We start from the raw sequence: 24,355 nt of genomic DNA on the forward strand, positions 1-24,355 counted from the left end.
AGGCTGAAGCACAAGGGAAAAAAGGAAGAAACATTAACTTACTGTGGGGAAGTTAATTGTCATAGGGAGTATAACAAAGGGCATGATCCTGAAGACAGTCTTCATGGCTCTCAGATTGGGGTTGTCGACACCAGATTCAGCTCCCAACTAAAAACATGAAAAAAAATAGTTTAAAAGCATGTTAGACCCAAAAATAAACTAGATGTCATACAGCACATTCATCTCAATACACATTTCTATAAAACAGATATTATACTATAATTATATCTGAAAGTAATAGTTTACAAAATAAATGAGAGGTCAGACCCCTATAACTTACTTTTTTTACATGCGCATGCATTAAAAACATTTAGGCTTTTAAAAAACTACAATAAAAGTGACCAGGGGCTCTGGAAAGGACAACATGATCCCCATAAATATAGTCCATGTGAGTTTGTTATATTCCAAATCTTCTAAGACCATTTAATAGTTCTGTGTGGGAATTTCGTTGTATGCTTTCGTTGTATAGGTAAAAAGTAGACTTGAGATTTATATTATATAAAGTAAATAACTAATTTATTTATTTATCTATTTTTTATTACTCCTTTAAATGTTTTACCTCGAAGATGGCAAACATTGTGCCTGTCACCGCTATGGGGAGAATGTAAAATGGATCAGATGCTGTTAGGTCTGGGAACCACCAGAGGCCGCCAGTCTGTAAACTGGGTACAGGGAGATATGCCATTTTGCGCAAGGCAATGAAGAACGAAATGAAGATTGGAGCCTGAAGAGAAAGATGATAAAAATATTTTACTTACTCAGCAGCCAAATTCACAACACATTTTGGTTGTGACACATACACAATGTTATGAAAAACACAGAAATATAAACTAGGGCTGTCAAACGATTAATTGCATCCAGGAAAAACTTTTATGTTTACATAATATACAGTATCTCACAGAAGTGAGTACAACCCACACATTTTAGTAAATATTTTATTATATCCTTTTATGTGACAACACTGAAGAAAGGACTCTTTGCTACAATGTAAAGTAGTGAGTGTACAGCTTGTATAACAGTGTAAATTTGCTGTCCCCTCAAAATAACTCAACACACAGCCATTAATGTCTAAACTGCTGGCAACAAAAGTGAGTACACCCCTAAGTGAAAATGTCCAAATTGGGCCCAATAAGCCATTTTCCCTCCCCGGTGTCATATGATTCGTTAGTGTTACAATGTCTCCGGTGTGAATGGGGAGCAGGTGTTAAATTTGGTGTTATCGCTCTCACAACTCTCATACTGGTCACTGGAAGTTCAACATGTATGTGCTAGTCTATGTGTTCATAACTACAAATTAATATGCACACAGACATATATTATGTAAATACACACTTTTATTCTAGATGCGATTAATCCCTATTAATTGTTGGACAGCCCTAATATGAACATTATGAAACGAGTCAGTAACTGACCTGTACCAAGGGCACAAGAAACCCACGCAAAGGGTTGACATCATGTTTCTTCTGAAACATCATCAAGTCAGTGTAGGCCTTTGAAACTAGAAAATTACGAGAAATCACATGCATGTCAGAGCAAAGAACAGTATTGGGGAAATTATTGTACTGCTTAAGTAAACAGTGGGACAATAAACACACTTCTTGCTGCATTATAGAGAACTAATAAGAAAAGAACAGGCAATGGGCTCTATGCATGCGTGACTTCCACGATTCACAAGAACCCTAGTTTCCAGTTGAGGAAACTTAAAGCAGAGAGAAATTTAGCAGATGCTGTACATTGCGGCACACAGTAGTGGTATATAGAAGTGGCGTTATACCGTATTTGAATGTTATAACGAAATGTTAACTTATGACAGTATCATTTCAAATACGGTAGAACAGCACTTCTATATACCACTACTGTGTGCCGCAATGTACAGCTACAGCATCTGCTAAATTTAACAATTTTCTTATTTTTCCATTTCTCTCTGCTTTAAGCCTCTCCAACCGGAAACTGTAGGGTTCTTCCTGTGAAATGCGGAAGTCACGCATGCACATAGCCCATAGCAATGGATAAGACAAAAAGTACATAATGGTTTATAACAAAACACTTACATTCAAATTTATTACCGCTCTGCTTGGCCTCATTCATGCGGTTAGTGAGTTTGGTCATTTCTGGCATGACGTTGTTCAGCTTGGCCGCTTCCCTCTGTCCTTTTACAATGACAGGGAACACGACACAACGGGCAATAATAGTGCCTGAAAAACAGAGATGTTAAAACGGAGATAATTCATGTGAAATCAATGTGATTAAAAAAGCATGTTATACATTTGTGTTAAACACACTGAACATATGATCATAACAAGCTTAGAGACTTAAGTGATCCTATCGAGCCAGTTTCTGACAAAAAACTCTGAAACAGATACAAGTTAATTTACTGTGCTGCCAGTTCACCTTATTCATATAAATATATATATATATATATATTGTATATATATATATTAAAAAAAAAAAATATATATATATATATATATATATATATGCAGTTATGAACTTGTAAGATGCATTACGTCTACTTTCCTTTGAACAGCAGCTGCGACCTCAATCTCGAAGCCATCACGCTCTCTCAAAGGCCCGTGGGGACTGTTATGAGAATCATAAATAATACCAGCTAACGAGATATGAATTGATTAGGTGGGGAAAAGCCCGCCGCCCCCATTCATCACCCTGCGATGTTTAACAATGGATTACCAGCCAATCATTTCCCCCGCNACTCCATGCCACGCCGCATTGCTGCAGTAATTCAGGCAAAAGGAGCCCCAACTAAGTATTGAGTGCTGTACATGCTCATACTTTTCATGTTCATACTTTTCAGTTGGCCAAGATTTCTAAAAATCCTTTCTTTGTATTGGTCTTAAGTAATATTCTAATTTTCTGAGATACTGAATTTGGGATTTTCATTAGTTGTCAGTTATAATCATCAAATTAAAAGAAATAAACATTTGAAATATATCAGTCTGTGTGTAATGAATGAATATAATATACAAGTTTCACTTTTTGAATGGAATTAGTGAAATAAATCAACTTTTTGATGATATTCTAATTATATGACCAGCACCTGTAAATGATAAAAGGAACTTATTAAATGGAACTGTGGTGTTTTTATTAATGCACAGAGGACGTTTGGTATGCTAATGAATGGACTAATTATATGGAAATTGAAATAATGAATGGGGTGTATTACAATATCATACATTTTTAAATACATTCTTACCTGCAACAATAGCACCCCACCATGGAAGTCCAATGCTAACATGCATAAACTCGAGCAGATTCTGGATCAAGCCGACAGGTGTGTAGCTGCCCAGGCCAAGCGATGACAGGCTGGCCTCAGCACCAACTCCCTGTAGAACATCTAATGCTGCAACAGGAGCCTCAGCCACCTGCTCTGTGATTGGCTGCATGGCAACAGGGGCAGGGTCAGTAATAGGATTTAGAATAGGGGCTGAGAGTGCAACATCTACAGCTTCTGTTGTAGGTAACACAATCTGAAAGGCTTCAGTTTTCTGTAAAATAAACAAAATGTACCTGTAAATCTGTATCTGCAATACATATGAAATTAAAGTGCACACAATCTTTTTTTCTTTCTCTCTCTACAAAAATGCCTCTATATCAGCAATTCATCTATAAATACAATGTAATTCAAACTACATGACAAAAGTACAAATCTACAATTTAACAGCTGTAAAAACAACCCACCTCTGAAGTGCTGCTGTGTCTAACTGCCACAGCGCTGACCAATAAGAACCGTCCATGGTTGTGACCCCCAAGCAGTGCCCTACCAAGTGAAGCTTTACTTCCTCTGACAGTGTGAAGATGTGATCTTGGTACAAACCACTGAAATAAGAGTTAACATGTTTGAGACATAACTAGACAAGAGATTAATAATAAACATAATATTAAGTACATAAAGGACGCTGTTGTTCTAACTAGGGCTGTGACTAGAGCTGCACGATTCTGGATAAATTGAGAATCACGATTCTTTTGTTTCAAATAGAGATTGCGATTCTTTTACGATTCTGAATGATGACTAAAAGTAATACATAATTTACTAGAGGTTCTGACAAAAAATTGTTTATTTAGGTATGTAATACGTAGGACTTTGCTTCAAAATTATTACATATTTTATGGTTAACCTACAGTAGTTATAGTGAGAAATTTTTAACCACAAATTCCATAAGTAAACTAAAGGTTTTTTTTATTTTAAATGCAAAAGTTTAACTTCCTAAAAAGTATTAATGCATTGAATTAACCTGTATATGAAATATTTCTCAGTAAAAAAAAATCATAAGGTGACACTTGCAATTAAAGGTCTTGCCTGATATCTACAGACTGCTTGAAGGGGTCTTTAAAGAAAGACACTACTGATAAACATAACAACGCAGTATTCTCACCTGTAAACAGTTTAAAATAACGTTGGCAACTTGATGAAAAGCTCTAATAGCGCAGCTTCTCTATTAGCGTAAATACAGTGATAAGCGCCACACACTCTGATGACGTGTTTACCGCAATGACGGATATAAACGCGCATGAAGATTTGTCAGCGCTACAAACTGTCTGCAATCGATAGTTTCGTTTCAAACCTGTCTAGTTAAGATGTGAAGCATATTCAGAACAATGTAATAAAGACACTCATAAGAGCAGTTTTGTTGTCAGGTTGTATTTACTTTATATGTTGGTCTGTTGTTTGGTGTGAGATTAATTTGGGCAGTGTAGGAGCTTGTAAACGCGTCTCATGCGTGTGAGTTGGCAAATCTCTATGGAAGGCCGTTCTATCAAAAATGTCTTTAGACGTAACGTGTACAGACGATATAACGCGTGGACGCGTTTTTGCGCCTAAAGACGTAATTTCGTCTACAGACGTATTGGTTTTAGCCAATGGAAAGTCACAAAACGGAAAGATTTGCATAAAATTGATTAAGCATATAGTCGTGACGTCATCATTAGCGTAACCACGTGTCATTCATGAATTATACATATAAATGTGATGCTCCCTCATGCGTGGTACTGCATATGGTCCTAGTAATGAATACGTCAGCGTATACGTGATTTTACGACAGGGGAGAAGAGGGCATTTCAAAATACAAGCGGTATAGACAGACCATCGAAAGCATGGCTTTGCGGAATTTTCTTAACTGCCGACGCGTTTTTCAAGAATGTGTGCATTTGTAAAATTATATGTATTATGCCGTCAACCCAATGGGCAACATGGGCTGCTGCCGAGAGTCCCGAACACTAAGGGATCCCGAGAGAGTTCTCATTTGCATTTTAACATTACACATAACACATATTTGTCCAGTATTATGCATATCTGAATCACTACGGACAGTACATGAAGATTAAAATCATGTTAAAAACACGAAAAATGTCAGAAAACCAGTAAACGAGGAAGTTGCGTTTTTTATTTTTTGTATGAAGCATAAATGATGTTTCATTAACAAAGTTCGGGAGAAGCCGGAGCACATAATCATCTCGGCTGGTTCGCTATCAGCAATCAGCTCAAGCGAGACTCCTTATAAATAAGACCAGAAATCTCACCTGCGCCATCTCTACAAGTAATTCAACACCCCTCCACCTCCCAGTCTCATCTTTCCGTTTCCGAGCTCGGCGCACTCGCCCACATCAGGGGGAGAGTGTTCCGGGTTCGGAAGGAACCGGCGAGCTCGGAGCCCGCTCCCTGGACAGCACGCCATACGCATATCTTACCTAACCCTGCTATCAGCATTATCCCTGCCATCATTATTATTTGCAATGGCGAACTCGTGAATAACGTTTACATTTCTCAACCAATTTCAATGGGTTACAGTATTGTAGACCCACATTAAAATATGTAAAGGAAAAACTGCTGCTACTGGAGCTTTTAACTTGTTCAATTAAATTCTATGTAGTGCTTTTTTTGCAATGTTCCAAGTGTTTCAATGCCGCTTTACAGGAAAAAACACAGGAGGAAAATAAGTGTAACTTAAGAAAAGGCACACTGATGCGCACGGGCTTCTGCAATCTTGAACATAATTACTATATAGGGAATGGCAGATTTTTAAACATTATTTTCGAAGATTTAAGCTCATGAAACTATTCCAATATTCGTTTATGTAAATGTGGTTTATGAGGACACAGAATTTGAATTATTATGGTTTTATCGCGCTCGCTTTTGCTTTTCCTGGGCAGCAACGTAGCCGGGCATGCATTTCTGGATTTAGTGTAAATAAGATAACGGATAAAAGAATGTTTATTGTATTACATACAGTATATTTCAAACAATTTCATTCCAGAAACCACATAAACAGGTTTATTTCGCCACCAAAATACTTTTAAATTGAATATGGGGAAAATGCACATTCATTCTTTTTGGTAAAGGGTAGCCCTAAAACTTGATTTTTCATTATATGAATGAAACGTAAGATTAATTCAATTACCAAAATAGGCCTACACAAGATATCGAAACTTATTGCAAGTAATGAATTGGATTTTTTAGTCACCGCAATGGCGAAATGACACAGTACCCACTAGCTAATCTCACTTGCATGGCGCGAAATCTACTGGTATTTCCCCAAACATAAACACAGGTGAGGGCCCATATTTATAAAAAGTTATAGAAATGTTCTTAAGGATAGTGATTTAAGTGCCAAAAGAAAATATTTGTAAAAGTATGACTTGTAGGAGACCTTTTCAAGAAGTGAAGCAGTAACCAAAATCAATGTAAAACATTCAAAGGTAAACAATTATTGGCCAAGTCAAATTTACGTCAAACATATAATGACAATTTATAAATGTAAACTCCATTTGACATCAACCCATTTAAAGATAAGTCCGTAAAATAACTTGCATAGTTACTAACTTTACTACATTAATAAATGTCATTAACTGACATTAAAATTTACATTAAATCAAGCAATGTTTCTATTCCAATTATACATTGACTATAGCTGACTGAGAGTCTTAGAATTTACTTGTGTTTTATTTTCTGCGCATCTTATATTCTGAATCTGATGTTCTCTGTGCGTGTCTGCCTGGTCCTCGACCCACTATACCTGTGGTTATACAGTACGTTCGGAAGGTTGGTCTGGAGCACTCTTAGCTATACCTTCCTTAACCCTGTTAAGAGTAGGCTACATCCCGCTAGTGGCCACAGTGGAAAAAAGCTTCTTTACAGCGCAGTCTTTACAAATAAAATTCTAAACTTAAAAAGAACATTATGTTGACATGTTTTCATGCAAAGAATATAATTGTCTTTACACTTATGAATGTTAGCTTTTTAATGATATTATCTAAATAAGGTGCATCAGCTGGCAACCCAAACAATTTTGAGTATATTTAAAGAGAAAGATTGCAAAATAAAGTTTATTCAAACTGCATTTTTTTGGCTAAATCAAAGACGGCGCCAACCGAGGAGCATTTTAGTGCATTTAAACCTTGAAAACCTGGCTACACTTTATGCTGCAATTATAATGATAGAAAAGTTAACCTGCCACAGCAGCAAATAGCTTTTGGATCGTGTTGGTCTAACTTTGGCAAAAACAAAGCCCCTAAATTCAGCTCTTTTTTCCTGCTATAGCTGTTGATTATGTTCAGGGTTCTGAAATTTTGTTGAGTAAATAATAACACTATAGCATCATAATAGGGGTAATATAATAAGGGGTTCCCAAACACAGGTATAATCAAAGGTAGGCTATCTCATGGCACACCTTTTAAATAGAACATAGGGAAACAACACACATTCAACTCTACTTTTTCTTTTTATGAATGAATATGTTTAATTTCAATATCAAAATACCTCATTGTAGGGCTGCACAATAATGGCATACTTGTTAATCTCATTCCCTTGATATTGTAAGTGTGATTAATAATGTTGATTATATTTTAATGCTTTAATAAACGCGGCCATAAGCTACATGCTTCGCGCTGTAAATACGCCGCTTGAGCATTCAGTGTCCAAGCACAATAAACGTGTGAACTATGTAAGTATTTGTATGCTACTCGAATAAACTTTTTCAATGCATCGCAACAGCAAGTGGCTTTGTGTGACCCTCCGACCCAAAGTTTGAGATCCTTTGATATGACCATACTGCCAGTTAGTGTAGCTGGTTGATACATTTGGGCATGAGATTGCGGGTTCTCACACTCATTTCAAAATTAAATAATATCGATGGTTGGATTTAGTTTACAATTTGGTTTATTTTTATCCTATGAGTCCTAATAAATGCAACTTCAACTATTTCTAAAGTGCTTATTTTATAAAGAACGCCGCTACCTCACATAACGCAGTAAAGCAGTACTTGTATAGAGTGAATAATTGGTTGTCGAACATCAATATTTATTCAGCACCACCACCATGGAAAGCACCTGGTAACGTGGGACGTAAGAAAGTAACCTCTTATGGGTATAGTTTAGGAAGTAGGCTATACGCCTAGAAAAGGATTAACTTGAGTTAAGGTGTAACTTCAGAGTCTTCATAGCTAAGAGACAACATTATCGGGAAACGCAGCCCTGTTATATTTAACATTTTATTTTGGGATCACAGCACAGGATATTGGTAGTTGACGAATAAATTGGTTAGTTTTACATTATTTTATATAATTAATATTTATGTTTATCATATAAAATAACATAAGAGGGATTTTATCATATAAAATAGCATAAGAGAGATTTATCTTCGTTTTTGTTTTTTTTCCTACATTTTTGCTGTCACACCATAGGACAAATTTGCATATTAATCATTTAATGATTATTGATTTAATCATTAAATTAAGCCTATCATTGCCATGTTTTAATAAAATAAGTATAACAGCCAACAGAAAAGAGTAGCAAAGATAAAATATCAGTAGGGTCTGCATTGCTGGATGTGACTCTTATTTTGACAACGGAGCCGCTAAGGTTTACGCGTCTACACGCAATTACGCGTCCACGCGTCTGTAGACGAAATTACGTCTTTAGGTGCAATAACGCGTCCACGCGTATAACGTCTGTACACGTTACGTCTAAAGACATTTTTGATAAAACGGCCTTCCATAAATCTCTGCTTTAATCCCAATACTTCTGTGATCATTGGACACAGAAATAATGATAGTGTGTGGTTGAAAAGACTGTTTGTGACGTCGTTACACCTTATGATGATAATGCTATCTCTGCTTCTGCGGCAGCACCAGCACATATTGAAGCGTTATGATTTTAGTCCGAGGTAAATTAGACACGAGAATCGTTGAATTTCATTAATGAGATCGCGTGGGTGTTTGAATAGAGATCGCGATCTTTAACGATTAACCGTGCAGCTCTAGCTGTGACGATAATCGCATCGCCGCAGTGATGAGATGCCGACCGCGGTGTTGAGGTCATCACCGCACATTTTTTGAATTGTAGAGCACAGAAATGGATACCTAATGTTCATTTGGTACACAGTGTTTTTTTTCGTGCGCCGCTAGAAGTAACGTTAGAGAGGTTACGGTAGTTTGGATCCCCGGAAAAAAAGGATGAGCAGTTTTAGTTCAGACGGTCGTGGATGTGTTTTACATTGCTCTTAGTTCCGAGTAACCTAAAAGTGAGTCAAAAAAGACTTTTGTCTGTCGTCCTTCAGACGCTTCAGTATTTTATTTATTTGCTGGTTAAAGTTACAGGAGTGCATATGGTGTGGGATATGAACTATAAACGCAATAATAAATTGTTAATCATAAAATACTGTCTTTCGTCCTATATGTTCAAGGGCTTCTGGGGGGGGAAATGCTTCGCGCAAGGAAGAGGGACAGTCCATTAAACATATGGGGGATTTATTCTGTGTGTGTGATCTGATTATTTTTAATTAAATGCTAGGTTTCAGTACTTGTGATGTCTACAGATAATGTTCAATAAAATAAAAACAAACACCGGCATAAAAGACAAAAGCATAACGTAAACAGTTAGTTGCAAGTGCTTATAGCGATGCTTCTCTTTTGTGATATAGGCTAGTATTTACAGTTGACAACATTATTTAAAAAATGGCCACGAATCTAGTGTCTAAGCCATATGTTGTGTCGCCTATTTGGGCACATTTTGGTTTTGACAAGGGGCAGCCGGTAAATTGCCACTCCATCGAGTGTGTATTCAGTGCTGCTGGCAACATTGTCACTCCGTTAAGAGTAGGGATGGGCATTTTTCAATAATTTCATATTCGAATATTTGAGCTCATAAAAATTTAAATAAACGAATATTGTTTTAAGTTAATAAAGACGTATTTTTAAAGTTTTTATTTAGTCACAATTTCACATCAAACCTATAATTATCTTTAAATATTCATAACGCATTAATATTATAGGTTTTTTAATGTTGAAAAATTAGCAACGTTGGAAAAAAAGAAATAGAAAAATACATAAAAACTGCATTTAAAGCTGCGCGGAATGGTATAATACAAAAAGAAAACATACAAAACAAAACAAACAAAATGTGTACTGAGAGTCAGTGATATACTGTATATTGTTTTCTTTGTCGTTCATGGTCAGTGTCTGTCTTGTTTAGCTTTGCATTTCATTTGCATCAATAAATAAGGTATTTATTTCAACTAAGGTAACTAAGGAATCACAGCGCGTTGTATTTACAGAAAAATGTATTTACAGACTGTAACCTGAAGGCAACGACCCTTCTGAACTTCTTTGAAGGAAAATTCAGGCTCTTTAGGTATGGAAAAAGGTGCCAGTGTTATGCTAAGGCCAAATTCATTAACATTAGTTGCAGTGAAATGTACATTTTCATGTTTCAAGTTGTTGTAATTAGCATTACATATTTTAACGAACAAATGAATTAACAAAGAACAACCGCTCCGAAGTTATGGTAATAAATAGATTATTGTTAATCATTTAATATTACCTTGGTATTTTTATACCTAATGCAAGTAATGTTAACGAATTCTGTGACTCACAAGTTTTGAAACATTTTAATATGGTGACGTGAGCCGAGCATAAAATGCGATCCGAGCATCCGGTGTATAAACTTAAAATATTTAAATTAGCTTGCGATCTGAGTGAACAAAGATTTAGGAACACATACAAATGATTTTTTATATTTTCTGTATATTATAAATTCATTACAGATGAAGTGAAGAAGCGTTAAATAATCGTGACAACTCTAGGGTCTTCTGTAGAGGTAACTTAACCCGTGGTGACGCAGTTTTTATTCTTATGGAAAATATGAATATTCGAATAGCATTTTTAATTTTCGAATAGTTATTGCGGGTCCAATATTTGAACATTCGTGCACATCCCTAGTTAAGAGCCTCGCTAAAACCAGACAAAGTGAACATGTTGGTTTTCCTCGCACGAAAGACCTTGCCGATTCACTAAAGCGGCCCAGTAGTTGTACAACAGCCGAACACTTGTACAGGCTATCCCGATGTTCCCTTTTTATGTTGCACTTTGAAAAAGGTTGTTTTTATAAATGTAGCCTAATTAATAGTTATATAATATTAATGATAATTTGCTGTTAAAAACAATAAACTATTCAAAGTTTCAACAAGTTGCGTTTGGACAAGTGCGTTTATATTGTTACTCTGTTGTTCTTTCTGCAGCTTCTGCGGAGAAAAAGCCTCTTTTTTGTTGCACTCTGAAAAAAATTATAAATGGTAGATTTGTGGAGGTGTGTTGTTGGGTGCGATTAACCGCCAAACCGCATGATTTGTTGCGTCTTCACCGCGGTAAGAAAAAAACCTTACCGTCACAGCCCTAGTTCTAACTCGTGTGTAAACATGTAATGACAACATTGTATTATGATGATGGACAATACAATTTTGTGCAATGATCCCACTAAGAAACCCAGACTGTACATGACACTTGGTGACTAGGAAACATGTTCATTCAACAAGAATCAAACAGACAAACATGATCTCAACATGGACGCTAAATATGTCTTAACAGACATAAATAAATGCTTTTAAAGAAAATGTAAAACAACAATCAACAGTAATCTACACATGCACATCTTTAAATTTAACGTTAGCTGTTTAGCATCTCTCAAAGTCAAGCCTTACAAAGTAGCTACTGGATTTGCGAACTTTGAGGGACATCTCAATATACACACAATCACATACGTCCGACTAACCTCGTTCTCTGTCATAACAAAAGGAACAGTGGAAATGCCCGCTTTTATTTGTCGAAACAAACATGTCCTGAGACATCTTGTGGACACTCCACTCGGGAGCGCAGCCATCTTTGAACAGAAAAACACATTGTACGGCACGGGGAAAGGACAAACGCGTTTCGACAATGCTCCCTCAAGAACAGTGGATGTGCGACTTGGTGCATGTAAATAAATGAAATAAAACGTAAAAATAAACAAACAATCAAACACACAAACTAAACCTAGGGAAGCTAATTATTTGTTTATTTGTGTTTTTAATTGCATTTAATTAAAATTAAATAGTTACAAAGAGTACAAAACTGTTATTGTAAAAGTATTATTGTAAAATTAAGAATGTTAAATTAATTGCATGAACAACAACAACAAAACCCAAAGTGAATAGGTTATATTTACAAATATATGCATATATAGCCTATATACAGGTGCTGGTCATATAATTAGAATCAGGGCCGGCCCTAGCATTTTGGGGGCCCTAAACTGATTTCAAAATGAGGCCCCCCATCATCTAATGTACACAACATACTAACCTTACACAGATATCACACTGACAATCTGACAATGTCAAATTAACAACACAATATAATCCCTTTACAGTTTTCCTGTAGCTCAGTGGTTAGAGCATGGTTCTAACAATGCTGAGATCATGGGTTCGATCCCAGGGATTGCACATACACAGAATGTATAGTACAATTCAATTAATGTAAGTGGCTTTGGATAAAAGCATCTACCAAATGCATAAATGTAAATTCTGATTTGCAAATACATACAACATAACTTAGAAAGCTTAAAGTTTGCAATCAGTTTATTCAAAAGAAAGATCTTACAAGCAGAACATCAAAAGTAATAACATGCACTACAGTAAGTTTTTACTGTATTTGTGAATTAATAAATGAATCTTTAAAATAAAATTCTAAGGACACCAGCATTCCAATTACAGATTAACAAAAAAATATTAAGTACTTTTACAAAACAACATCTCACAATAGAGCAAATTAACCTGTAAACGAGTAAAGTGAATTTTGCCATCAAGGCATCTCCTACTGCTGCCAAGCCCTAAATGCTTGCCCGTCTTGTTTTTTTGCTTGCAAAGTCATTTATTACATCATCATAGGATAGCTGGCTGCCAACCTCATGATTGATGCTAATAATGGCAAGTGCATTTAAACGTTCTTGTGACATTGAGGATCTGAGGTAGGTTTTTATTAGCTTAAGTTTTGAGAAGCTTCGCTCCGCTGATGCCACTGTCACTGGGAGAGTACATGAAATGCGTAGAGCTACCCAAAGATTTGGGTACAACTCACATATATCTTTATCATGCAGGAATTGCAAGTAGTTCCAGTGCTGTCATTTTGTCTTTAGGGAGAGTATGGAGGCTTTCTAATTCTATGGCAAGGTCTTTCCAATCAAGATCAGACTCATTTCCAGTGCTCACTGTTCTTCCAAGCTGCTCACATTGATACCTTATTGTCTGGGTATCAAGATTTTGAAAGTTATTTAACACTCCAAAGTTGTCCCTCACCTTACCCATGGAGCTGAAACGGTCTTCCAGTGTTTGGATAGCACAATGCACCACAACATTGAAGAATGAAACTTCCATTTTTTTTAGGGCACTGGACTCTGGCTCATCAGCTACTTCATAACTGAAGTGTCTCTTCATGGTTCTTAGCCTCTTCTCCTTAAGCAATGCTTGAACATTCATTTCCTCACACCTTTCAGTTGCTTTCTTGACTGCATCATTAAAGCCAGTAGCTCTGTAGCTCACGAGAGAAGCTTTTGTCTGATGGATGAGATCTACAGCAACATCCAGCTGCATGGTAGCAGATTGAAGCAGTTTGCTTGTGACATTAATTTTTCTCAGAATATTGTACCAGACAACAAGACAGATTTGAAATCTGAAGGAACCAATTTCTTCCGCGAGTGACTGGGCTTCAATCCTAACTGTAGGATCTTTAGTGTTCTCCCTGACCTGTAAAAGAGCCTCCCTCACCTTCTCTGGCTGGTGCTGCAACGGCTCAATACTTTTCACCCGACTTTCCCATCTGGTGTCACTCCAGCTTTTTAAAGTGATGTCAGCATGATCTTTGAGAATGGCCCATCGTTGCGGTGCAGCTGCAAAGAGAGTGAACAGCTTCTGTACAACTCCAAAGAAGTTAATTGCAACTATTGACTCTTTAGCTGCATCTGCAACAACTAAATTAAGAGTGTGGCTTCCACAAGGAACATAAAGTGCACGTGGATTTTTCTCAAGGAGTCTAGCTTGCACTCCTTTATTTTTGCCCCTCATGTTGGCTCCATTGTCATAAGACTGGCCTCTGCAATTACTAAATGGTATGCCAAGCTCCTCCAGTCTTTTTAAGATAAGAGAAGACAATCCAGCGCCGGTGGAGTCAGGAGCATCTAAGAACCCAAGAAAGTACTCCTTTATCTCTGGCCCTTTTTCTAGACTGACAGTTCTGGCCACCACAGACATTTGCTCTGTGTGGCTGACATCTGGTGTGCAGTCTAAGATGATAGAAAAATACTTTGACTCTTGAATGCCAGCCACCATTGTTTTGACCAGTTGATCACCGATGCAGGAGATTAGTTCATTTTGTATTGTTTTGCCAAGATAGGTTGTGTGGTTTCCTTGCTTGTCAGCTAGTCTGATATGCTCTCTTAACACAGGGTCAAACTTAGCCATGAGCTCAACCTCTTTTAAAAAATTGCCATTGTTGGGTACCATTAATTTGTCTTCAGAGCCCCGAAAAGCGAGGTTTCGCTCTGCAAGAGACTTAATGATTGCAATCAGTCGAATGAGAACCTCACGCCAACGTCTCTTCTCAGCCTCTGTGAGGGTTAGTTGTGTGTGGTCAATTGTTTGTCCCTTTTTTAAACCTAGTTCAAGCTCTTTCCATGACACCACACTTTTTATGTGTGCAGGGCTGTTTTCATGTTGTTTAAGGATTGCTCCAATATTAGTCCAATCACGCTGTCCCTCTGTGATTAGCTTTGAAGAGCCCTTTGAAAACAATTTGCAACACCAGCAAAAAACAGCATCACTTTTCATGGAGTAAACAAGCCATGTACGTTGGATTTTTTCCCCATTAGTGAGGAGCCGAAACTTGTAATGGAAATGAAAGCTTCTTCCGTCTTGTCTTTTTGGAAATTTAAAGTTAGGATTTAAATCGCTTGGTCCTCTAATAACTAAACCAGCCCTCTCTTTACCTGACAAGACCTCAGGCCAGTCAGCTGGATCTCTTGAAACAGCTGAGACATTTGCAGAGCAGAAAGCTCCTTCTGTGATTGCACTGGAGGATGTGGTGGAGGCAACAGCACTGTAGGTTAAGGTAATGTCATCTGCTCTGGAGGATGTAGTGGAGGCAACAGCACTGGAGGTTAAAGTAATGTCAGCTGCTCTGGAGGATGTGGTGGAGGCAACAGCACTGGAGGAAGAGGTAATGTCAGCTGCACTGGGGGATGTGGTGGAGGCAACAGCACTGGAGGAAGAGGTAATGTCAGCTGCACTGAGGGATGTGGTGGAGGCAACAGCACTGGAGGAAGAGGTAATGTCAGCTGCACTGGGGGATGTGGTGGAGGCAACAGATAAGCTGGAAAAAAGACCAATGTAGGCTGAGACAGGGCCAAGACTGTCATGTGAGGAGGAGGTAGCTGCTGCACAAAATAGATGGAAAAACAGAAGTAAATCTGATAGCTCATTATGATAATTTAGTATTTGTGTGTTAATTTTAATATTTTTGACAATTTATTTTACTAATAAACCTTTGTACATGTAGTATTATTAATATAAAAAGGCTATTTTAGTTGTATTTCAGTTAAGTGAGATCTATAAGAAAGTTATTTAACTGACCTGCATTTTCACCAGCTGTAAGTACATTCTTTGGAAAATACTTCAAACGTCTCCCTAAGGTGCAAAACACACACAAACACACGCACACACACACACACACACACACACACACGCACACACACGCACGGAGACAGACACATGACGCACACACATGGTTTCTGAGGACTCTCCATAGACACATTGAATTTTATTGTACAAACTATTCTGTCCCCTTCCACACTAGCCCTCACAGAACACATTAGGCATATTTTATTTAAAAATAAAACACCATTTAGTATGTTTACTGAGCGAATAGTCATTGTACAGAACCACATTTACAAGTACACACAGCTTATTATAATGTTTTATATAAAGTATCTTGTTAAAATTGATTGAATTTTTTAATTGAACACTTACCCTTTTCTTGATCTTTTCTTTTCTCATCTTCTTTCCTCTTCTTCCTCTTCTCTGCGCCAGACTGATAGTGCCGCCTTTTCATTTTGAAGCTTCGCACAGTTTAAAGCATACGCACATGATGACTGACACTGACACAACGAGCAAGTAAATTCAATTTTTACGCATGGCAGGGGGCCCCCTAGTGGCATCGGAGGCCCCATGCAACTGCCTATATACTGCACCTTATTAGGTGGGGCCGGCACTGCCTGTAGTTCCCTAGTTGGGGTTTTTTGACAAGGGGCCTTATAACAGCCACCTTATATCCTATCCTATCCTATCCTGTCAGAGATGGGGCAGTCGTGGCCTAATGGTTAGAGAGTCGGACTCGTGACCAGAAGGTTGCCGGTTCGATTGGTTGGTAATGTGCTGGTGGGTAATGACTGCTCCAGGTAATGACCTTGAGCAAGGCACCTTACCCCTACTTACGCTGCAATGATAGCTGCCCACTGCTCTGGGTGTACGTGTGTACACACTTGCTGTGAGTGTGTTCACTACTCTCTGGGTGGGTTAAATGCAGAGGTCACATTTCGGGTATGGGTCACCATATCTGACTAATAGGTCACTTTCACTTTCACTAATAATACTAAGAAGAGGATCTATAATTTCTGGGAGCATCTCTTTCAGTAGATTTGTAGGTATAGGGTCTAGCATGCATGTTGTTGATTTAGATGATCTAATGATTTTAGACAGCTCATTGTGATCTATGGTATAAAATAACTGCATTTTCTCCTTAAGGGTGCTGTAGTTAGTTTGTTCAGCAGGTTTAGTTAGTTTGTTCTGATGTTATAATTTTTTCTCTAATATCTTGGATTTTATTTGTGAAATAAACAGATCACCCAGCATGCATTGCATATTTTAATGGTCTATACTGTACAATATTTTTTTACTATAAGCATCATGTTTTTAACACATCACACAAGATGACGTAAAAGCAAGATTACAGAATAGAGATGTAACTTTGCCAACACTGCCATCTCTGTGTGAATACTTGTGGGGGAGATATAAATGTATGTAAGTAAGTATATGTTGTGGTGAAAATTATATTATTATTATAAACGTATAATAAAAGTAACGAGGAGGTTTAAAACAACTGTAAAATGAATGAGGATACAGAGAAAACGTAAGGATTCTGACTTGTGAGCTTTTAAACAGCAGGGCTAAGTGCTTTGTTCGTCGCGTGTCATTTAAATAAAGCTAGTATTAAAAGTTGTGACAGATATCAAAGATTCGCGATGCATCACAATATCATAAGAGATAAAGCGGAGCAAAGGAACACGTGAATTCGGTGTCAGTCTCTCTCGAACCGTCATTTTTCGGCACAACACCGGTAAGCACACTTTCAAAGCAACTTTGACTAAAAGTGAGCAGTTTTATCAAAGTTACCTGACGGCTTCAGTGGGACTCTCAGTTTCAGTCACTGACAGGACGAACTCCTCAGATGGCGCGATGCCAACACTGATGATGACGCGCTGGATGCGGTTGTTGGGGGTGGGGCCGCGGGAAATTGTTGATTTAAAAGAAAACTGAGTAAATGAATCGCGTGTTTAAAAACAAAAAAGCAGCAAAAGCAACTTGGATACGTTTTAAGCAGCAAAACAAGTGGGTATACGGAAGGTATACACTAATAAAGATATTCAGAAGTCGTTATATGCAAACAGCGCTAAGCATGAGGCGTATACCTGTGTATGGCCCCGACACTACTGGTCGCTATGGTTACCAGTGTTTCAATAATCACATCATCGTAATAATGATATTGCATAGTTTTACATTTAAACCTATTTTAACAACAAAAAATTATAGTGATCGATCAACATGCGAGCAAAAGAAACAGCTAAATTTAAATCCAATATGCTTTAGCGGCTAGCCTATAATCTCAGTTTAGGTGGGTGCACCGGCCGCACCCTTTGCGATTGTATATAACGTTAGTTAGTTAGTTAGTTAACATTGTTGCATGACACACTCTATACAAACATGATCCCAATCACACTCTGCGATCTCACCTGTAATTTATGACAGACGACTCGCGCAATAAAACAATCCAGAATAATACAGTTGGCGGTGTTTGTCAAGCGCCAATAACACCCGACGAAGAAGTTCGTCCAGAGTGTACGTCATCAGACCGTGACGGTGAAGCGCATACACGCGCAGAATGCTTGCAAGTACAGCACAACATTCTTTAGACTTTGTTTTGATTATAACTTGTCTTGATAATAAAAACATGAAAACAAAGAATCATTTGAAAAGTACAGTGTTTTTTCCATTTCCTGAAAAACATAAAAGGTTTCAGAAGGACAGCAGCGTTGTTGATTTGGCCGCTCTTAATGTTCCTGGCATCTTTCTGACGGATGTGTAGTGTTTTTAAAATCTAACTATGGTCTGTTTCACTTGCATGGAGATCTCCCTGAACCCCATGATGTGGGTTCACAGCAACAGCTTCCAAATGCAAACACCACATGTAGAATCAACTCCAGACCTTTAACATGCTTCATTTATGACAAAATTATTTAAGGAAAAGCCCATACATGTGAATAAAACAGCTTTTGGTCCCTTGAAAAAGGGGGATGCTTCATATTAAAGAGCTGTAATTCCTAAATCCTTCAGCTAATCTGGATGTGAATACACTCTAAATAAAGCTGAGAGTGTGCACTTTAAGACAATATCTATTATAAAACTGTAACTCGAAAACATATTGATACACAGCTAAAATAACAAAAAATGTGCCTCTGTCCAAATATTTATGGCCCTAACTGTATGTTTGAATAATATTTTTATTTATTTTAAACTTACGTCAGGGCTGACGACGATTTTCAACTATGAGAAGGTAATGCAGTAACATCTGGACTGGACGTTTCATTGAAGTATATACGAGCTCCTGCACGCTCGGAGACTCAAGCGGTGCTACGCTGACGGGGCCTTTGGTGCACAGCAGTGGTGCTTCCATGCTCTCTAATGCCGTTATACTGCCGAGGCTTGGTATTTGTGACCTAGCTGATGAGAGCAGTTCTATGCGGACGATGTGCGTGGGGTATTACTGTCGTGTTTCGAAGCCCTGTTGGCGAGGCGCCGTGAACATTTGTTTTGTTGCAAAGGCAGATTGGCTGGTGCCGTATCATGACTCTATGTTGCTTTATTCTTCAACTGGTCTCAGAGACATGGTACGGGTCCCTACAGACCAGGTTGTCTATATGAATTTGGACGATTGAATCATGTAAATAATGTAATGTAACATTGTTTAAGCTTTCCTGTGGCTCAGTGGTTAGAGCAAAGGTCACGGGTTCGATCCCAGGGGCCGCTCATACTGTATAATGCAATGCAAGTCGCTTTTGCATCTTTGGCATCTGCCAAATGCATACATGTAATACTAATTCAGTTTTAACAGAATATGATTTACTCTGTCTTTACACTATGTACTCTTTACATGTTCTTAAATATTTTAATACAAATGTATGTATAGGTCTTCTAATTTTTCAGTTTGTTATTTAAAATCAGTGTCTTGGTTTCAATGATTTATGAAATTGGCATGAATGAATGAATGTAAAGCTGATGTGTAACCGTGTTTACCAAACTGACTTTTTTATCTTTTGAAATTGATCACTGTTTTCCTGTTATATATGTATTATTTATATCATTCAAAAACAGTATTTTGTAAAGTTGCTTTGCAACAATGTATAAATTAATTGAATTATTTTCTGTGATACTGTTTTTTTCAATGCGTGCATTCCAACTTTCTACGTTGATAAAGTATCCAATTTTTGTTTCAAACGAATGTTCATTATTTACAGTAATATCATTATAGTCAGATGCCATTTTAAAAATATTATAATTTAAGGGGCAGAATGATGCTGTAATGTAAACCCATACATGCAAATAATCTTGACACGTTTTTGATCAAACAAATTATCACTGTTCATTTACATAGAATAGGAAACATGATAGGGAATATAGTACAATAATCAATACAATCGTAAAATATTAAATAACATGAAAAGGCTATAACTTAGCATATCATTTTAGAATACAGTATACGAATATAATACAAAGAATAGAAACTATTAAGTAATAAAGTATTGGAATATAATATAATATATTCAATAAAAGCAATATACATCTTTTAAAGAAACATTTAGCAGCGTTACCATTGTTCATACAACCACGTTAAAAATCCCCAAATCTAGGTTGCAAATCTACTGCTGTGAGTCTAAAGCTGAAGTAAAATGTTCATAACTAGTGTACACTGTATTGTCAAGTCCCTTTCAAGTAGACATCATTTTCACAGGGCAAAAGCTCTTCTTTTTGTATTTCTTGTGTCCCGGAGTTGGTTGGTGGCATAATGTACAAACGGGCAGGTTTTGTACGCGTGATAGCTTGGTTCCAACATTAGTAAGGTTATCTGTGTTTTTTCTTTTGTACAATGTAGCTCTTGCCCAGGCTATGTCCACACTCTGTGATGTGTCTGTTTCGCTGGTGGATGTTGCCATTGATGATGTGTTGGTAGAAGTGGCTCAAGGAGTCACTGATGTAGCAGAAGTGATGTTGGGTAGATGTTTGTAGACGGTAGATTTTTTCCCCGTTACAACAGTTCTACTCACTGGCTGTGGTACGTGGGGCTTCTGTGGAGGTTTAAGCCGTTGTAAACCATAATGGAGACTTCGGTATCATGATGTCCGTTCGTCTTTTAGAACTTTGGTCGCTGCTTTGCTGGGAATGCGGTCATACTGAATCAGTGGGTACTCGGGTGGAGAAAGAACTGACGGCTGACACGGCGCCGGAGGTAGATCAGTTGAAGACATGGACACGGTCTTCCAAATGGCCGCAGATGGGATTTTCGTCGACTGGAGGTTTAGAAGTCTCTCTTGACGACGGATGAAACCGCGGACTGTTTTGGTGTTCATTTTGGGTAAAGGAATCCCCAGTTTGCTACATGCATCCTCCTGTTGGTAAGAAAACTAATCAGATGTAACATTGAAATGCTTATGGTTGCTTGTGTTAGCTGCATTTAATATAACAGTCACGGAGAAAGGTATACGCTAATATTCTGCTAGAGGTAAACAATAAATTGCTTACAAAGGCTGGCGGGTGAGCTGAAGTGGTCTCATCAGTTGTGAGAGTTATGTGGGCAGGGATGGCAGGCCCCATGACGTAGTCTCCCTCTGTGTCACTTCGGTACGCCACTGACCGGGCTGAACCACCTCTTACTCTGGAGAAGGTCCATCCTGTGAAATGTCTTTAAGGGAGAAGGAACCAGATTCACCCGTGCTCTGATTGAACAGTATTCCAGACCGAGCAGCTCATTACGCCAGCATCAGCGGTGCACGGAAGCTCGTCCTCCGTCAGTTTCTCCAATAGCTGTGACTAAATCAGGTCATACCTTTATAGGGAACGTGCACCACAGTGGGCGGACCTAAAGTAATAAGACATTTAGCAAACAAAATTAATGGACGTCTAGGCAAACTAAACATAATTGACTATTAGACTTGTGCATCCACTATGGTTTTCAGATCTAACTTAGCTTATAGAAAACTACCTAAACAGAGAAAAAATCCATTTAACAAGGGGTATTTTAATTGCACCAGTATGTAGACCAGCTGTTTATATCCCGTGTGTCAGACTGAGTCAAAAGCTAGTGAATATGGAATATGGACATGTCAGTCAGTAAACAGTGTGGCTCTTTGATGTCACCATCTTTAAGTACATGTTACTAAATGACAAACGATGCACAACACACCTTCCGAAGAACCATTTGTCATTCTCTTGTAAAAACGGTGGGTGATGGCAAAGAGGAATTGAAACTGGTTGCTGACACTGGGAGATTCAACTTCATTGTTGGACTCAAGCGCTGGGACAAACTGCGATGAATTAAAACAAAACAACAGTGGCGTACTGCCCAAGGTTACATTTCCTTATACAAGAATGCATGTTTGGCATTAGGTTATCTTATATACCCTATATGATCAACTTACTGCAGATAATTATTCAGCTGACTCTAAAGTCTACAGAATACAGGTAGACTGCCATCCAACAGGAAGTGGAAATGGCATATAGACAGTAATAGTTATGGAGACATTTGTGAGAACAACTATGAGTAAAATGAAATTCGAGTCAGTGTAAATATATCACACTACTCATAAATAAGTAACTTTAGGCGTTGACAAACTTGTGATATGGAAATACTCTGTTGCATCTTCTCCCACAAAGTCAAATAATATCTACAAAAGAACCGCATGAAAAAATCTGTTCATTTTCAAAACTGGAAACACTGCTCAGTAATTGCAGCCTGTGACGTCACAATCATAAAATAGTGGAATCAGGAAATTGACCTGAATGGATTCAGACAGAACAAACCTTCTTGTTCTGGTAATGCCACCGGGGTATTTGAATCTGAGCGGCACACCATGAGCTGCCTCAGGAAAACCAGCCATTCTCAACCGTCTCTCATGTATAATCTATAAAATCAGTGTTGTTTTAGTTTGATCTCTAATATGTCAAAAGACAGTGAAACATGTCTGTGACGAGGGAGGCGTGACGAGAGCCGTGGGAGGAAGAAGCGAGGCCGGGACGCAATTGATAATGAGTGTCAGCTGGGCGTCATTCCGGCCTCCTATCTCACGGAGGAGCGGAAGCATAAAAGGACGAGCGGCAGGAGAGTACGGCGAGAGAGGACCGGGCCCGGACATGAGTTGAGTTGAGTTGAGTTGAGTTGAGTTTAAGTTTAAGTTTGTGTGGCCAGCAGTCGTCCGTGAGGGGCTGCCGGCCTGTTATTTGCTGTTTATTGTTTATTTATTTTGATTAAAGATTGTTAAATGTTCATGTTTGAGTTCATGTTTCAAGATGAGTTCATGTTTAAACACACATTATAAACCCACAGAATCAGCAGAATATTTATGACACTGTTGTATGCTTGTATGTAATATTCTTCTTTTCTGGTTACAGCTCTTGGGCTCTATGTGGTGGTTATCAATAGCTACCATCCCATGATCAGATTGGAGATTGAGAAGGGCGTAGATTCAACCATATCATCTGTCGCTGGAGAGAGCTATACTACAGTTCATGTAAGCCGATCTGAGATTTTTCGCAGTGTGAAGGATCCAAAAATGTATTCAATTTCAGTGTTGGTTTCAGATTTGATTGTTAATAATTATTTCTTCTTTTAAGGTTGATATTAGAGACGCATTACAAGCATGTGTGGGTGAGAACTTTCTAATCTTTATAGATGGAGAAATGGTGAAGCCTTCCTGAAAGACACACATTTTACTACCAGTTACCATTATGATGCCCTCTTTGACTTTCCCTACTGGTTTGGCCTCAGCAAGCGAGAGTTTATAATAAAAGTTTATAAGAGTTTGAATAATTACACAGGTTGTCTTTCTTGCTGAAGAGTGATGGTTTAAACATTGTAAGCATTACACACAGCAAACATTGAGTATATGACCTGAAATCTAATTTTGTAGATCTCCTACTGTGGAAGATGAGGTCAAAGCAAAACATCTTAACTGAAAAGGACCACAGATGAAGAGATACTGAGATATAAAATTCATCAAATGGAACTTCTGCACTTTTTTGTTTTTAACTTTATTGGCCCATGACAGCAGTAAAGTAAATTTTACGTTTATGCATTTGGCAGAAGCTTTTATCCAAAGCGACTTACATTGCGTATTATACATTTGTTTCTGACTATCTACTGGGATCGAACCCATGACCTTGGCAATGCTAGTGCCATGCTCTTAACCACTGAGCCACAGGAAAGTTATAAATGATTGTTTACATAATCTGTAACAGATGAGTCGCTTTTGTAATCCCCTTTGTGTAATCTAACAATCACAACTCACTAAAGTTATAATACTTGTAAATCATCATTTGTACAGGGCTACTTACATAATCACTATTAAGGTTTTCTCATGGGTGGTCTATGTAAATAACCTTTTGCAAATAAATGCTTGT

At 37.9% G+C, this 24,355-nt stretch overlaps 1 protein-coding gene across 1 annotated transcript in view; it reads right to left on the bottom strand.

Annotated features, from left to right (window-relative positions):
* oxa1l (OXA1L mitochondrial inner membrane protein) overlaps positions 1 to 12,223 on the bottom strand; it is a 14,674-nt gene extending 2,451 nt beyond the window's left edge. Inside the window, exons 1-7 of the mRNA XM_057326933.1 lie at positions 12,097 to 12,223; positions 3,736 to 3,873; positions 3,251 to 3,542; positions 2,091 to 2,234; positions 1,452 to 1,537; positions 599 to 763; positions 43 to 147 (exon numbers count right to left, since the gene is read on the bottom strand). Of these exons, the coding sequence (XP_057182916.1) occupies positions 43 to 147; positions 599 to 763; positions 1,452 to 1,537; positions 2,091 to 2,234; positions 3,251 to 3,542; positions 3,736 to 3,873; positions 12,097 to 12,204 (1,038 nt within the window). The 5' untranslated portion in view covers positions 12,205 to 12,223. The remainder of the gene's footprint in view (positions 1 to 42; positions 148 to 598; positions 764 to 1,451; positions 1,538 to 2,090; positions 2,235 to 3,250; positions 3,543 to 3,735; positions 3,874 to 12,096) is intronic.
* Between the last annotated feature and the right edge of the window lie 12,132 nt (positions 12,224 to 24,355).

This window comes from Triplophysa rosa, unplaced genomic scaffold, assembly GCF_024868665.1.
Source record: "Triplophysa rosa unplaced genomic scaffold, Trosa_1v2 scaffold147_ERROPOS1033765+, whole genome shotgun sequence".
NCBI classification, from domain to species: Eukaryota; Metazoa; Chordata; class Actinopteri; order Cypriniformes; family Nemacheilidae; genus Triplophysa; species Triplophysa rosa.